General features: G+C 38.8%; 1 protein-coding gene across 8 annotated transcripts in view; it reads right to left on the bottom strand.

Annotated features, from left to right (window-relative positions):
- TEX2 (testis expressed 2) overlaps positions 1–16720 on the bottom strand; it is a 42264-nt gene that overhangs the window by 7595 nt on the left and 17949 nt on the right. For all 8 annotated transcript variants that reach the window (XM_030462142.1, XM_030462150.1, XM_030462144.1 and 5 more), the window contains exons 3-8: positions 11930–12130; positions 9988–10324; positions 8596–8843; positions 6096–6245; positions 4959–5058; positions 1010–1142 (exon numbers count right to left, since the gene is read on the bottom strand). In XM_030462142.1, the coding sequence (XP_030318002.1) occupies positions 1010–1142; positions 4959–5058; positions 6096–6245; positions 8596–8843; positions 9988–10324; positions 11930–12130 (1169 nt within the window). The remainder of the gene's footprint in view (positions 1–1009; positions 1143–4958; positions 5059–6095; positions 6246–8595; positions 8844–9987; positions 10325–11929; positions 12131–16720) is intronic.

Here is a 16720-nt window from a genome sequence, read left to right as displayed (position 1 = left end):
CTTACCAGTGTATGAAATCATTCAGCCATTAGGTTTTTTTCCCAATTGTTTTCTTGTCCTGACTGCACTGTAATGTAGTGCTGCTGTATTATTCAAGATATCTCAGAATAAATGTGACAATATGAGCATACAAAAAGCATCTCAGTTCTAAAAGACCATAACATTTTATTCATATCTAAACAAATGGCCAGATTTAGAGGATATTTTCTTGATTTGTTGCCAGTGGTTATGCCCTAAATCAGAGACCACCTCTGGTTCAGGGACTGCAGATTTCTTGAGCACAAAGAGAACACAGCACAAAGAGGATGAACACTCCACAGCTGACTGCATTTGACAGGTGTCACTCACTAGGCTGATTCAAGTGGACAGAATAACAAAACTCAAACATCATCATAAAAATGAGAGGAGAAACACTGATACATGCCAGGTAAATTACTGTGTGTTTGTTGTCTAATCAGTTAATCTATGAGGAATTTCTCTTAGACACAGCAGGTAAATTAAAGTGGAATATGAGGAAAACTGGGGACTACAGTAAGGGTGTGAGTATTCCCATGATGCAATAAAGCTGTTGAAAAAGTCTTTACACAACAATTACAGCCTATTCCCCTTCCATGGCTGCTCACTACTGCATGGTTTACACGCTGTAGTAGCATGGTACATGTGTCCATCTCTGTATCCATGTGTCTATCTCCAATATTCAAGTCTAACTGGCTATGACCCCAAATCAAACATCAGACAAAACTTAGTTTTTGTCACAGAGCATTTTAAAATCCTAACAAAATATTTATTTAGAAAATTATTGTATTACAAAAGCTTTTTATTAAGGCAATTACTAATGGTATAACCAAATATCAGAATTGCACAGAAAGGCCAAGTTCTACACTCACATGTATACAAACCCCCCAACTCCTTTCCATCTACTGCAGAGTCAGAGCTGAAATTATGCAAGGAAAAGTTCACTTTTACATTACAAAAGCTCTGGCTTGATTCTCCCACTCTGACACCTTACCCTTCTTTGCCGATCTCTCCAACTTTAAATGCCTCGCCAAGTGGCTCTTTACCAAGTTTGGTTAAATTCATCTTGGTCTCCAGGGTCATTAGAAAAGATCCATTGTAGGACATTTCCAAATCAATCCAAAGTCCTAAAATTAAACAACAAACAAACAACTCAAAAGATGTCACTTTAAGAACAATCACAATCACTTTATTTTCAGGTCAAAACTCATTTTAAAAAAGCCTATACATCATGTTTTCCAAAGAGAAAGCCTGCTTTTTGGGCAAGTAATTATGTCATTAACTCACTTTTATAAGCTTTTAATTATTTGTGAGTTTACTGTTCTCATTAATCATGTGAAACAAAGTTCAAGTATGACTCAAAGTCACTCTCAAAGACAGATGAGTAAAGCTAATAATCTAAAACAAAGAAGTGTGATTTACACACACGTAAACTGCTTATGAGATCTGAATCAAGACTAAAGAAATCAGAATACAATCAGGGATTCACTTCAAAACTATTTGCAGTACTGCTCCAAGCCAAAGAGTAATGGGGACAACTCCTCTCTATATTACTCACAGAGTTCAAATGAAATAAAACATGAAATCCCAGAGCAACATCACATGTCACACAACACAAACCACACTCTTTTGCTTTTGACAGCAGTGGATGGAAGAAGTATGAAAGGGTTTGCTCAGTAACTCAGTTACAGACATTCTTCTTATAACTCACAGCAAACAGGGTGATTACTCAGAACAACTTTAGACATTTAGTATTAAGTTAAATCTAATTGCCTGGGCAGGCTATTTGCTTATTGTAGCCACCAAAAGAATTGTTTTGGGAATAACTGCAAGATTAGGTCCAGCCTCTTAAGGGACACTCTGCAGTCCCAACAATTAAAAAAGCTGCAGGGTATTTGTGATCCAGAGATTAGAAGTCAGATGCCACTAAGCATAGATTATTTATCTTCTTTTCCAGCCACTGCAGCTGCACACTGTATGCCAAACCAACGTCTGGCACATCAACAACTTAATACATTCTACTTTTATTTTCTTATTTGGAAGCAAGTTTGGAAGTAACTACACTTCAGGTTTGATTAACCTAGTAAAAAAGTTGGGGTTTTTTTGTTAAAGAACAACTGCTTTCTTTTCTACAAGACCATATCAGAAGAATGGTGCTGTCCACAATCCCACCCATTTATAGTAACAGACATACACATAGCTCCCAAAGACCAGAGGCATTGATCCACGAGGAGATTACATGTTGGAAGCAGCAGTGAAGTCAAGCAGCTTCTCTGCTAACCCAAATTACTTCTAATGCTGCTCTGAAGCAAACCCAAGAACTCAAATACAAGCTTATGTAGATCATGGAATCACAGAATGTGTTGGACTGAAGGGACATTTAAAGGTCATCTAGTCCACCCCCTAGTGTGAGCAGGGACATCTTTAACTAGATCAGGTTACTCAGAGCCCCATCAAGCCTGACCTTGAATGTCTCCAGGGATGGGGCCCTCACCACCTATTTGGGCAACTTGTTCCACTATTTCACCACCCTCATAATAAAGAACTTAATATCCAATCTAAATCTACCCTGCTCTAGTTTAAGCCCATTGCCCCTCATCCTCTTGCCACACACCCTTGTGAACAGTCCCTCTCCAAAGAGGAGTCCCTTTTCCAAACAGAAGAAATTCCTACATTTTTCCTCTTTACTATAAATGAAGAAGCAGTAAGATCATCAGAAAGAAGAAAAGAGCTAAACAGACCCTTTGGATAACCAATGAGTCAGCATACTTCAAATGTCAGTGTTTTTAACAGCAGATCAAATTTAGCAAAGGATGCCATGACTGAGAGGGAAAGTTCCTTCTGGCCCAAAAACATTCACACACATTTTCCAGAGGGAAAAAAGGAGGTAGGGGAGGGAAAGGGAGTGAAAAATTGGGCAGATGGTGCCATTTTTATAGAGTTCCCTGGCCTTTACTGTAAATACTACAGTGTATGCTGTCAGTCAAGTAGGATTGTATTAACAGCAACAAGATTTTGTCAGAGGAGCCATGTAATTAAAAATGTTTTCCTTGTAATGAAGCACTGCTAAAAAAGTATGGATGAAACAAAGCAGAACACAATTTGTATCTGCATTATAAAGCCTCACAAAAGGCTGTCTCAAATGACTGTGTCAAACACTCAAAAAAAATTCTTACAAGTGCTCATTCTGGATACTAGCCTCAAGGTTCAGAATTCTATTTTTCCTCTATGTGGATTTTTCATACGTCAACTTACCAACAAATACATTTATCCTTATGAAAACAAGCATTTCCAGATACCACCTCCTTATTTATTTAGGTCCTTTTAAGTATAACAGCAAAGCAAGTTATTTCATTAATAATTCACTGCAAACTCCTGAAACCTCTCATATGCAGAGTTCACTTCATTTGACACTATGAAAGAAGTGACAAGGACTACAAATTCTACCATAAATGTTTGCTTGTCACAGTTCAACTAAACAAGAAACTGAAGGAGTTAATTTTTCTCACTGCTGTAGTTGGCAATTGAAGCCAAGCAGCCCCCTAAATCCCATCTCATGACTTGGGTTACAACTGAAGTTATGAGAACAGAGAAAGGAATTTAAAAAACGTTTAAATCTAGGCAAAAAGAAACACTCTGACAAGAACCCCAAAGTGGAAGCTACTTTAAAAAGAAACCACAAAACCACTTGACTAGCATCATACATAATGATTTTTTTTTATTATTTCACTGTGCTTTCTACAGCTCAAAATAAAATTTTTACCAATGCTGAAGACCCTTTCCTTCTGGGAACACCAGAGGATGTCACAAGTTCTGCAGAGAACACACTGTCCCACACAGAAAGCATATGACAAGCAGCAGCAATGCCTGGGTTCCCCAAATACTGATTGCACAAGAGCTTGTTCCAATTCTGTCCAATTTTTATTTCTCTTAAATGACAGTTTCTGTTCCTCCTGACAATAAAACACTTTGCTCTTTTCAAACAAGCTTTGTTGATAAAGCTCCGTGGAAAACATACTTAGAAAACCAAGTTCCCAGTGTTTTATAGATCAGGGTTTTCCCCAAGGAGTTGCAAGTCTCAAGTGAGTAAGTGCAAACAATAGCATTTGGATATAGCATTAGGTAACGTTATGTATGTCCAAGAGAATCTTAGTAATTCCCTGAAGTCTGTTTTGTTCACAGTTTCAGAAGTGAAAGTTTAGAGCTTACTAACCTCATGCTTTTAGTCAATAATTTGAGTGGCACAATGCTTTTAGTGTTAGTGATAAAGTTTATTTACTTCCTGCTAAATTTCATGTATTTGGTATTCTTCCAAAGGCCTGATGATAACTGATCACCTGAGTTAGAGAAGAGGGTGGTAATAAGAGTGGCAGACAAATGAATCTCACACGAAAAACTACAGCTTCATAAACCTTGAATAGGTCAGGTCCAAACTACTTAATACAAACTACAGGAAATCTCTACACTCTCACTACCAGTTTATTAGCACCATACAGAACTGATTCTGATATTTTCCTCTAAGAAAGAAAGAGCAGCCATTTGCCATGCAACCCATACCACAGGTCCCTCAAGGAAATACTTACCTTTAGACCAATAGAAACTTCACCTTGAGTTTAAAAATTCCCTTTCACTTCTCCAGCCCAGTTTAAAAGTATGGTAACCAAACAAGTGAATGGAGCAAGAGGAGACTGAATTTCAGTTTAGTTCAGTAATAATTTCAAAGGGGAAGACATGACCAAAGCTCTACAGAACTATGTTTATACCACACCTGATGCTACTACTACTGGAGGTAGAGACCACTCAGTATCTTCTCAGAATAAGCTCTTATTAAGGGTACCATCCTCTAATTAAAACACTCACAGGATAAGCAAATCAAAATTCTGTTCTCCACAAGTATGAAAGCATGAACCTGACAAAACCAGAAGAGGAAGCATGTATTTTACCTTCATGATCAACAGAAGGTTTGAAGGCTTGAAGGATCTTTGGCACTGCTATCCCCATGTCAAGTTCAGTTAGAGTTAGCTCATTCATGAAGTATGGCAGCTAAGAGAAAAGAATGTAAAAATCAAAACCATGTTATGGAACTAAACATCATTGTGTCCTGAGAGAAGAAAGGTCAGTAAATGTAAGAAATTAATTGAGCTGAAAAGTCACCAGTGACAGAACACAAATATGATTACACAGATTTCTGCCAATTCTCGGATTTCAGTTATCAGTTTCAAAATAAGATTTTAGGGAGAGATTCAGAATCTGATTTGGAATGTTTTTAAAACTTTCCTGAAAGTTCAGATGTTGACTGTAAACCCTCCAGCACGCTCTTTAGTCAAAGCATGTAACAGGCCCAAGCATTAAATGTAAATCCTATTTTCCAGTGAGTAAAAATCAAAGGCTTCCTTGAGTTTGAAATTCAGTCACATATTTTATATGTTGCAGTTATACCAATGCCTCAGCTATTTTTATCTTCAGTAAATTATTTCATAGCACTTTGGCTTTTAAATGTGTATCATAATTTTAGTACAATAGAGGCACAGAATCACAATTATTTGGTATCTAGTTACTGTATTTCTACTTGATAGAAATTCTATTTCTGGTGAACAGACAGTGCTTTAACCAATCAGAAATACATCCATCCCCCATTACAAGTCTTTCCACTTAAACTGTTCCCAGCAACATGTTTGGGTATTCTGCTGTCACAGTTGTGGAAACAGCCAGGGCAGAATAAGGTTACTGTGCCCAAAACACAGGCAACACTATTTCATGCTGCAGCTGAACTTCAGAGCTTTTGTCAGCAAGACTACATTTTCCATTGACTTCAGGAACTGGCAAATCCCTCCCCAAAACAGCCCTGCCATTAACTGCTGCTTTTCAGGTGTTACAGAACACAAGTGGAAGACCCAGAAGTCATTCAGAAGCATCACTCCTCCCTTCACCCTGCTGTGAAATGGATACCTGCATGACACTTATGTTAAAGACATAAATAAGCATGAAATAAGTGTTTCTTCTACTGTTTTAAAACTCAAAGACTGTGTGTTTGTTTTCTACCACAAGGGATGTGTAGTGCAAGTCTTCAGATTAGTTACCTTTATCTTGCTAAGCTTCATTTGGATCTTCTTTGACACTAGATCAGACCAATACTTTTCTCCTAAAAAATCCCAAAATATTCTTCCAAGCAAAGCATTCACCCAGGCTTCCTGTTCTTCTTCTTCAGCTTCAACATGGGCATCTGGTAACTGAAAACACAGAGCAATTATTCAGCTCTACAAATTCTATGAACTAAATTTCTCTAAGGCCTTGTTTACCCTTGGGAGTTGTTAGCTAAGAAAACTAACCAGGCAGCATGGGCAGCAGCTTTACAACCACATCAGCTGGCCTGACATGAGCTTGCTTGTCATCATCCTGACATCCAACAGAGTCAATGAGAATATACAGATAGAGATTCACCTCTGGCAATGAAATGAGAAAGTTGTATGTAATTTAACCTCTGGCAGAAAAAGCAGATAAGCCAAGAGTGAGCAGACTTACAAATGTGTGTAGTAGAGACACACTCTCTTTCCAATAGGATCTAAAACAGCTGTTCTGCTTTTTTATCAAAGAATAGGAGAGAACAGGCAATCTTACATCCTAAAATCCACTTCAGAAACATCACAGCTAGATGAAAAATAAACACAGTACAGGGAAACACACTCTTTCTTCTAATGTTTGTATTTGGGATTCAGGAAAACACAGAGTACCTTCTGCTGCATTAAAGATTTTGTTTACAGTCCAAGAGGATTACAAGTTGCTAAAACAGTTGTTCAGACTGAACAATACATATGCTGATGTTGCATCACTGACTATAGACATAAAGCAAAAGGCAACTGAAATAATTTTAGGTGTGTCCATGCTCTCATGTATTTCATTAAGACCAGGAATTTTCCACAAAAGAAAGACAACACATTTGACATCTCTCAAGTGCCTGCAATGAAAGAAGGATTTGCCTTCCATTAATACTGGCAGAAATCCTAAAGCCATCAGAAAAGCAGCTCTTTCTAAGAGTAGCAGAGTAGATACTACAGTTCTGAACATCATTTCTTGGCAATGGCTGCACCCAATGGCTGCAGCCTCACGCAGGCAGAAATGCTGGGTTAGGAGCTTCTGCTGGGACACAGGATTCCTGCCAGCACCAGGGATCTATCTATAGAATGATTTCTGACACGTGCCAGATTCAGCAGCACATTCATCACTGCTTCAGAGGTTGTCAAGAGCTAGAATATCTTTTTCCCTGTGGGAACACAAGATGTGTTTATTAATATGCTAGGCACATATTAATATATGGCCTCCTACTCTTTTCTGGAGGTTGCATAAAAGTCCAGCAACAAAGCTGCATCCCATGAATGACATCTCCTGAATGAATGGTGATGGTACTTCATGTTAAGGATCCAATTATTGAGAGTGTTGTACTTTATATTAAAGCTCTGTTTAATCAGAGTGATCCAAATGCACTCCAAGAGAGACCAAAGGATCAGTCAGAGCTCCAGACAGTGTTCACTGTGCTGCTGCTGCTGCTTTGTACTACACAATCCTCACACATCACCATTTAGCATGGTGTTATGAGACATTGAAAAATGGAAATCATATGATCCATCTACCCATGCCTTATTTCTTGTGAACAAGACTGCCCAAATCAAGCTGTAGCCTATACAGCACCATTCCTGTCCCTCAATTAGTAATAACTGCCCCACTACCCTCAAAGCCACAGCCAGAGGACCAGATACATACTAAAGGTCAGTTCCTAACCCTATTCATTGCAACAGGGGCCAGCACATCATTCTCCAGAAGAATTGAAGAGGTGAAGTACCCTCTGAGCACCCTCTGAAACGTGTTACAGAAAAACAGTTCTCAGGTCCAAGGCAAACAGCACTGCCACATGTGGTCCCCAGTGCATGAGAGAAGCCAAATGTGGGGCTGAAAACAGAATTTATAGTGTGATATCTGCACTGAAAAACTGCAATGAACAACATCCAGCTTGTGTTACATGACAACTCTATCCCAATCTGGTGCTCAGATGCATTTAGAAAGCTTTTAGCTCCTCCCAGTCAGCAAAAATTAAGGTCTATTTTTCTACTACTACTAAAAATTCAACTTAATTGCTTAAAATTACCTCAAAAATATGCTTTTAGTTCAATCCACTTTAGAATATACACAGAAAAAAATAGTTTTACTACTATTGGGAAGTGAGGTTTATGAAGTTTTGTTTGTTTTAATCTTAAGTATAAGATAGCAGTTCTTTGGGAACCAACAGTTATCAGGACACACCTGTGCATTCCTAATGAAGAAAATCTACAGCCACATTGCCTTCAGCTGTACAATCTTTCCAGTACAAGACACTGCAGAGGCCAGAAAAAACACAGATGTTCTTGGGAGATAAGAAATCAAACTAAACCAATTAAAACTCTCACGGACCTTATATAAAAAGTTTAGATCCAACCTGTGGTTAAAGAAGTTTTTTTTTTTTTTAGTTTTTTAAACTAATTTTTAAAGTAGGAAACAGGGTAAAATGTATCACCACCTCTGATGTATCTCTTGGAGGAGAATTATTACCTTTTTCCCAGCAGTAGGGCTGCTGTCTGCACTGAGGACTGGACTACCTGAAGGGCTTTTCTTTTCATGTGGAACACACTTTGCCATATAAACATTGTAATCCAGGAGCATTTTCTGCCTCATGTTGCCAGCCAGATCTTTGTGCTTTGGCTGGGATGCAATTTCTTCTGCACTTCCCTTGCTGCTGCTTCGGCTGTGTGTGAGAACTCCAGATGGATTATCAGTTCTGCTGAGCATTGGCAACACCCCTAAATCAAAAGGAATAATACTTGTTTAACAGAAAAGGAGCCTGAGAGTTTAACAGCAGAGTGCATGGCACACCTGAAGGAATAAAACTGGCTTGCAGATTTAATTTATTCTGAAGAAACACCATTCAAATAGTGCTCTCTCGTTTTGAAGGGTAGAAGTAAATTCTACTATGTGCTTAGGTGGTCCTAAGCCCAAAATAGTCAATATTTGGTACAATTCAGCACTCAGCAGGATGTGTGACTGGAAAACTCAGCTGATCAATCACCTGTTTAAATATGGACACTCACATATGTACAACATATGGCAGAATTCCCAGCAGCCCTGCTGGGGAATGCCTAAAATAGTCAGGTGATTAAAGGGTACCTATAACTAAACCTTTTTATTATTATTATGTAATTATAGACTGTTACAGACTATGAAAAGCATGTAACTATCATAATTTTAATTAGCCATTAATTTTGTAATTTGCATTTCAACAAGTTATGTGCAAGAAATAATACTAACCAATTTTTAAAATGCTTCTTAGAGAATATGAAAAGACAGAAAAGCATGAGTCATTTAGATATAAAATTATATCAGAGGGTGTTTTAAAATTAATATTGCAAACACTTGATCACCACTGTAGACTAACATCTATGTTGGTTCATGTGTATATTAGCACATGACTTTTTATTTACACAAAAAAAAATGTATTTGCTTGTGACAATTACCCACAAGAAAGCTTTTTAAACTCTACATGATACTGGAGTGGAAGGAATGATAGAAATGGAAAAATGGGTAATAAGAGGACTGATTCTGGTACTGCAAATATTGACACCAGTTCAAACATTATGAAAAAAAAGGATTGAACAATTAATCATTATAGAAATCAAAGGAGTTGCTACAGTCACTAAAAACTACTGTATTCCCATAAAACAACCTAAATATAGTAAGAATAGTTGAGGGCACCTAGCCAAGTATACAGCCAAGAGAGGAAAAGGCAGGGTGGGAAGGTGGGCCAAGGTAAGGAACAGAACTGTCCTAACTATTATTTGTCTGTAAAGATCACTATGGTTCCACAGTTGCTGTAACTACCACAGGGCAAACATAACTTTGGATTGTTTTTTTAACAGCCATTTTTACTAGAATACAAAATTTGAATACCTGGCTTGCTCCCACATAAACTGGATGCCTTCTTTGCTTCAGACTTCAGCTTGGATGCGAAAAGGAACCTTCTGAACCATTCCTCCTTCTCCCTGCCTGTCCTTCCAAAGAGATAAAGCACTTGATCCTTTTGGCTACTGTACTTTGCTCCATCCTGAGGTTTCTTGGCTTCTTCATTGTTCAAGTCCACGTTTTCAGCAGATGACTTTTCCTCTGTATTCTCTTTATCAGTCTGGGCCTTAGCCATGAAGTCATCCTGCCTAGCAAGTTCAATGCAAATTGGGTACTTCTTATTCCAAATCCGTTTTCGGGCCAGACCCTTAGGAACCAGGGAAATCTGAAGCATAAATGAAAGGGTTAAGTTAATTTATTTCTCAGTTGTATCTCTGATGTTTCTACAGTCACAAGAGGAACACAGGAACATGAAGAATACAGACCCTGCATTGGATCTGCTGGGTTTAACTGACTCTGGTAGCTGGTTGATGTCCAATCTGCTGCTGTCACTAGGTCTTTGGGGAGCTGTAGCCTTGGAATTACAACAAAGACCACTTAAGTAGCTTAAGCTTCTACAGTCACGTGGAGGAACTCACTTTTCAAAGTTTTTATTCTCATACTTGTGCAGAAATAATAATGATAAAAAAAGAACTCTTATTTGTGACCACAGAGTAGGTAACGAACACAAATTGAGTTGTAAAGCCCAACTTTTCAGGCCCACCTCATGAAACTGAGTGTATATAAGAACCAAGGAATAAAAGTGGCTTCTAGATAATTATATTCTAAATTCAACATATTCACAGAAAAGCAAAACAATGCAAGTGATGAGAAGAGCAGCAAGAGTCAAAAATTCTAAGCTAGGGACTGAACTTACCCACATTTTCCAAAAACTGTGGATAAATAGCTTGGAGCATAACAATGATTTGCTTATTATATTCAGGACACCCAGCACTTCTGCATCCAGTCAGGGTGGGGAGTGGGTGAGGTGCAGAAGTACTGGAATTTTTTCTAAGATACCATGGGGAATGCTTGTCAGTCGAGTGCTCCTCTACATGTAATAGCTTTGCCTGTCTTCAGGATGAGATAACAGATCTGCAATAGGCAGGAAGCTAAGAGTTTGCTGTCTTTTTCACTGTCTTTTTTTAATGGAAAGCTGAGCTGACAGAAAGCTCCTTTTCCATACTAATTTAAGGAAATGAAGGGAGGTTTTCTTCACTATTGCCTTTGTCCCTCTGTCCCTCTCTCCCTCTAACTCCCACTGTCAATTGCTGCATAGTTTCCTCCTACATCTGTACTGCTGTTGTTGCAGCACATTAAAAAAACCAATCCATTCTTCCACTAATGGGGTATTGATGTATTACTTAACACAATGCCAATGGAATCAACTTCACATGGCAACACTTCATAGATTTGAGGGAGGCAAATAACACGTGGGAAATTTGCCTCAGCATTACTCCTGATGCACTCTTCCAACTGCAAAAATCTCAGTCTCCTTCCCTAGAAAGTAGGGAACCAACAGCTGTTCTGTTCCAGCCAGCTCTCACTCTACTCTTTCACATTCAGATATAAAGTATGTTCCCCTTCAACTGAAATGCAAATGTTGCCTGAACTGCCTTGGGATAGAGACAGCCACCAAATATTATGCATTATGGTGCAAGCTTCAGAGCAGCTACAGTAATCTAATGTATGGGGAATAATTCTCTAAACTCCCATGTGTTAACTTCTGCTTTGAACTAACAGAGGAAAACCATGCTTTTCCTTTACTGTGTAAATATGTACTTTTTGTTTTCTAGATCCTCAATCTTCCTCCCCAGCACAATCTTTTGCAAGTTAATAATGACAACAGTTCTGTACACAGAAGGACAGCCCATGAAATTAAAGGAGTGGGAAAAAAAACAAAATTCAAGGTATTCTTTGTTAAAATCAGAACTAATTCAGTCACACTTACCTTGCTCTCTGTAAGTTCATAAATTTTCTGGCTGACATAGGTGACTTCAGGCTTTGGCTCATTGTACAGAGCCCTTCTAGAAATATTCTTATTGGGTTTGGAAAGTCGTAAGGTGCTTCCTTCAAGTCGCACATAGACAGAGTGAGTCAACGTTGCATGGTATGTTTCTGGATCATAATTATAAATCTCATTCATCCATCCCTAGAAAAGAAAACACTTGGTAAGAGGCTTTTAAGCTGCTGGAAAGCCAAGTACAGCACGTACATTAAAGTTCTAGATAATTACCCAAGCTTTTGCCAAAGTTATTTCACTTGATGCATAAATATTACAAAGCAGTAAACACTCTAAATGAGGCAGCACCAAGCTGACAGAGCATGAGATGAGGGCTGTATCCCAAGCACCCAATTTGTTTTTCAGAGTAAATAATTGTGCATGTGTAGCACAGTGCTCTTCCACCTCCCGATGAAACGCTGCGAGATGGCAGACGCAGACTTGCTGGGAAAAGCCACAAGGCAGCCAGGAAGAGCAAGCTGCAGAGCAGCCTGTCTGCTTACAGCATGGACTTTTTAATCAACAACAGGCAAGGCACAGCAAACAGTCTGTCTGCTTACAGACAGCACTGACATTTTAATCACCACCAATTAAGGACTGAGTGGAAGACCACAATGGAGTTTGTGTTAATGCACCCTCACCGCTTGACATCCTCACACACGTCGTGTCACTCCCTCTGTACAACACAGGAGTCATACGTGTGGATTAAATGTCAATTGTTTCTGTGCAATGAAAGGAACAGAAAACAAACAAACCAGTCCTGCTGGAACAAGCCTGGAAGAGCTGACTAACCATTGCAGGTGATGCTACTCCTCTAATATCTGATTACAGGAAATGCAAGATGATAAATGGGGCAGAAGACTCATTCCAGGAGGACAAGCTTCACCTGCCCCACAACATACTTCAATAATTACTTCTACCTCTACACCAAAACCTTAATTTGGCACACTCAATATTCATGAATCAAAACAGAAGGCAAAGGAGATAACAGATATACCCTAGAGCATAAAGTGGGATGGCATCTTGATAAATACTGAAATGAGCATAGGAAGGGGGGAGAACATCTGCTGCTGGGAAGGGGGAAAGATGAATGAGCATCCCTAGTACTCCTCAAAACAAAAAAATTGTAACTACCTTATGCAAAGCACACCAGAAATTACTGCAAAAATTTATTGTACTTAAAAGGCTTCCACCCATACATAGAAACGTAAAATTTATTTTGGTGCTCGTTTACTTCAGTGCAATGTAATTTCTCAAAGTAGACAGCATAGACTTTCTTAGGTGCCATGGTAACAGTGATCTCTCTTTTGCTTCCTGCAACACCCCACTCCATTTTCACTATAAACCCTGAAAAATCTAGATAAATTGGCTATTCTTTTATGTTCAGATAAGATCATTCATCTTTGCTCATCTCAAAAACAGACTTTTTTTATTACCAGAGATACTTGCACAGACACAAGCTCTTTGAAGAAGCTTTGTGCTTGGTTGTTTTGCTTACACTGTGTGTCATGTACTACCAACACATAGGAAATATATGAGGAAGAGCTTTCTATAAAGCATCAAGGCTCTGCACAGCAGGGTTGATGTTTGTTTGAGAATGTCCCATTTCCTTCCTAGAAATTAAGCCACAACATCTTTGAGCAGACAGCAATTAATTTTCAGCCAAGAACTCCAGCTGGACCTACTGAAGCACAAGGACATCACGTGAGTTGCCTAAAGCCACCATGAGCCATTCACTTTGTGCAGAACTGAAATATCCATATGGCCCTCAGATCTCTGGAGACACTCCCATCTGCCCCCAGATCAGATCTCTGAGGTATTTCTAGCTCAGACACCCAGGTCTGGAGCCTGCAGCCAAGCAAACATACAGAGGAAAATTTGCTGCCTCAAAAGTCTATCACCACCTTCTGCAAGATGGTTCAGCTGAAGACCACAAAGGCTGGCACAAAGAGAAAGAGATACCTGGAAAGTGGATCTTCATATGAAGCTTGGCCACAGAAGCCCTTTTTATGACTGTAATAAGCTAGGATGTGATTTTCAGTAGGAGGGTTGGAACCATCCAGGTACCCAAGAAAGTACCCAAGAAGGAAGGTCAGAGTATACTTGAAGTCTCCTTAGGACTCCTTAGGACTGGATGGAGTCTTCTGACATCAGCACTTGAGCTGACCAGAGGACAAGAAGTAATGAAAACAAGGGGTGGATTCCATACACATCATAATTCTCTTGTCTGTCATGTGCCATTGTAGCACTCAACTTTGAAGTTATTTTGTAACACAGAGACACATTGCCTGGTTGAGAGTGAAATGTTAATACTTCAAAGGATGATTCCTCATTAATTAATGAATCTGAAAATGTGTGCTGGCTGCAGGAACTTTTCCCCCCTTATATCTAACAATGTTAAAGAGGGAAATGTCACCAGTTGCCTTCTCACTTCAGCAATTTCCATTTTTGTAAATTGTTTCAGCTGGGCATAAAAACCATTTTTGAGAAGATTATCCAAGAAATCCCAAAATTAATTCCAAAGTTCCAGCATTTTAAGAACAATTTTAGCAGAAATACCACCATCCCTCTCTTTGGAAAAACAAACTGGAACAAAAGATTCACAGCCTACAGAAACCATTTTGCAATGCATCTCAGCAGAGAAGTTATGTTGCCATAACGTGCTAGCAACAGATGAATTTTCCCAAACTAGTGAAAAAACAATGGATTTCCTTGTGTAGGAGAGAAGTGACTTTATGATGGGTCTTTTTTGTACTAGCAAAGTTGTTAAAATAAGAAATTTAGTAATTCAGGGAGGACAATGACCATAGTCATATGCTACTCTGCAGCTGCTTGCCATTTACACTGATCCTGTGATCTCCATTTATAAAGGTCAGCAGTTGCTCTGAATCCACAGCTGAAATGAGAAGAAAGTGCCTCACCATCAGCCTGGTAACTAACATGAAGAAGTGCCTGGTTAGAACACTGGGCAGCACAGATTTTATAAATGATTGATTAATGAGAGAAAGTGTAATGCAGTTCTTTTGAGCTATTTTGACAGGGAATCTAAAGACACAAAAAAGGTCTAAGGAGGGCAGAAGTAACCATCACCTTAACTGGAAAACACATTTGTGTACCAGAGGCCACTATCTAAAGTTTAATCCCTTGGGTGTTATTCATGAATAGCATGCTGGTAAAAAGCCTTCTCTTTTTGTACAGCTTCATTTCTCTAGCAGACACTGCCAGTAGTGCCTTCTCATAAAAGTTCTTTCTAATGGAAAGGATAAATTCATAATTTTCATTTTAGCTGTTATTTAAAATCTTTTGTTTTTACACAAGGGAATGCACACTCGACAAGGCCAATGAGGAAGCTGGGGGAAAAATAATACATTTAAGAAGAAAAAAAAAATGTGCACAGGGGAAGAGAGAGAACTGACAACCAAGGGTACATAAAGATAAGGAAACAGACTGAAGATGCAGGGGGGGTTGTGTGCATTTTATGGTTGGTGGGGGATGTTCTCCCTCCAATACAACAGTCCTTTGAGTGAAGTAAGTGCAGAAATCTCCAGAAGCACATGCTACCCAGCACAAGTGTTGTTCACATTGTGAAGAAACAATTTTGCAGAGGACAACATCAGTGTCCAGGTATTTCGGCAATCGCCGAGGGGAATTTTCCACTAGGTCTTGAAACCAGGGAAAAGCAAACTTCTCAAACAATATTTACATGGAGGAGAATGCACACATACTTGTACTAAAATAGCTTGACAGCAGTTTGGCAGAATCCCAACTCCTAGAGTCCCAGAAGGGGATATTACTCACAGTCTTTATCGTAATGGCATGGAAGCAGTTCAGGCCAGAATTTGATACCAACAAGTTCTGATGAAAGCATCTTTAGGAAGAGAATCAAGTTTGATTTTCCTATATTCATGTGAGTTTTCCTATAGATTAAGTCCTCATTTGTCCAGTGCTCATTTTGACAGAGGTAAAAAGAAGATAGTTGTATGATGTGGGAATAGCAACTTACATTACACCATGTTTCACTGCAGACTGAGCTGGCTTTTCAAACTCCAGAAGCATTTAAATCCCTTTTACAGGGCTTCACATATGAAGGACAACTACTTTGTGTGCTAATGAGCACAAGAAGCACTTACCAGGCTCTAGAAGACAATCTACATTCACACAAACTTCTCTCCACAGTTCATTTCTTGCCTACAGACATTCCCATGAAATGTATTTCCTCCCAAATAAAAGCATAAAATACAGTTTAAAGGTTCCTGAATAGCAGCTAACACCTCAAAGAGCCCTCTTAACATCAACCAACAATTAATATCATGATCTTTCAGAATGAAAGTTTGTCAAGAGTTGTAAACAAAGCAGGTAAATAAAGTGGGCAGAAAGGATTGTTCAGTCTGCATTCAGAACAGCAAAAAAAAAGATCACAGACATATGAATCAAAAGCAGCTTGCAGTATCTGAACCAGAACTGGATATGAGGAAGTAAAAAAAAAAAAAAAAAGAGTGGATAAATTTTCTCAAAAGCTTGATTTAAAAGCCAGTTCTTAGCCACGTATTTTATTGAACTGTAACCCAAATTAAACAATAAAAGATTTAAGATATCAGCACACAGAAAGAAACATCATAACCCATTAGTTTGCCCCTTTCATCACTCATCCTTTCTCCCATTCTAATTAGCTCATGTTAAGGAGAATCCATATGCTCTCCAGCTATCTATGCATTACTTGAATATGCTTTTGAATTTGTT

Source organism: Calypte anna, chromosome 18 (assembly GCF_003957555.1).
Source record: "Calypte anna isolate BGI_N300 chromosome 18, bCalAnn1_v1.p, whole genome shotgun sequence".
Classification (NCBI taxonomy): Eukaryota; Metazoa; Chordata; class Aves; order Apodiformes; family Trochilidae; genus Calypte; species Calypte anna.
Note: the sequence above shows the minus strand (reverse complement) of the source record. Positions and strands in the feature narration are given on the sequence as shown.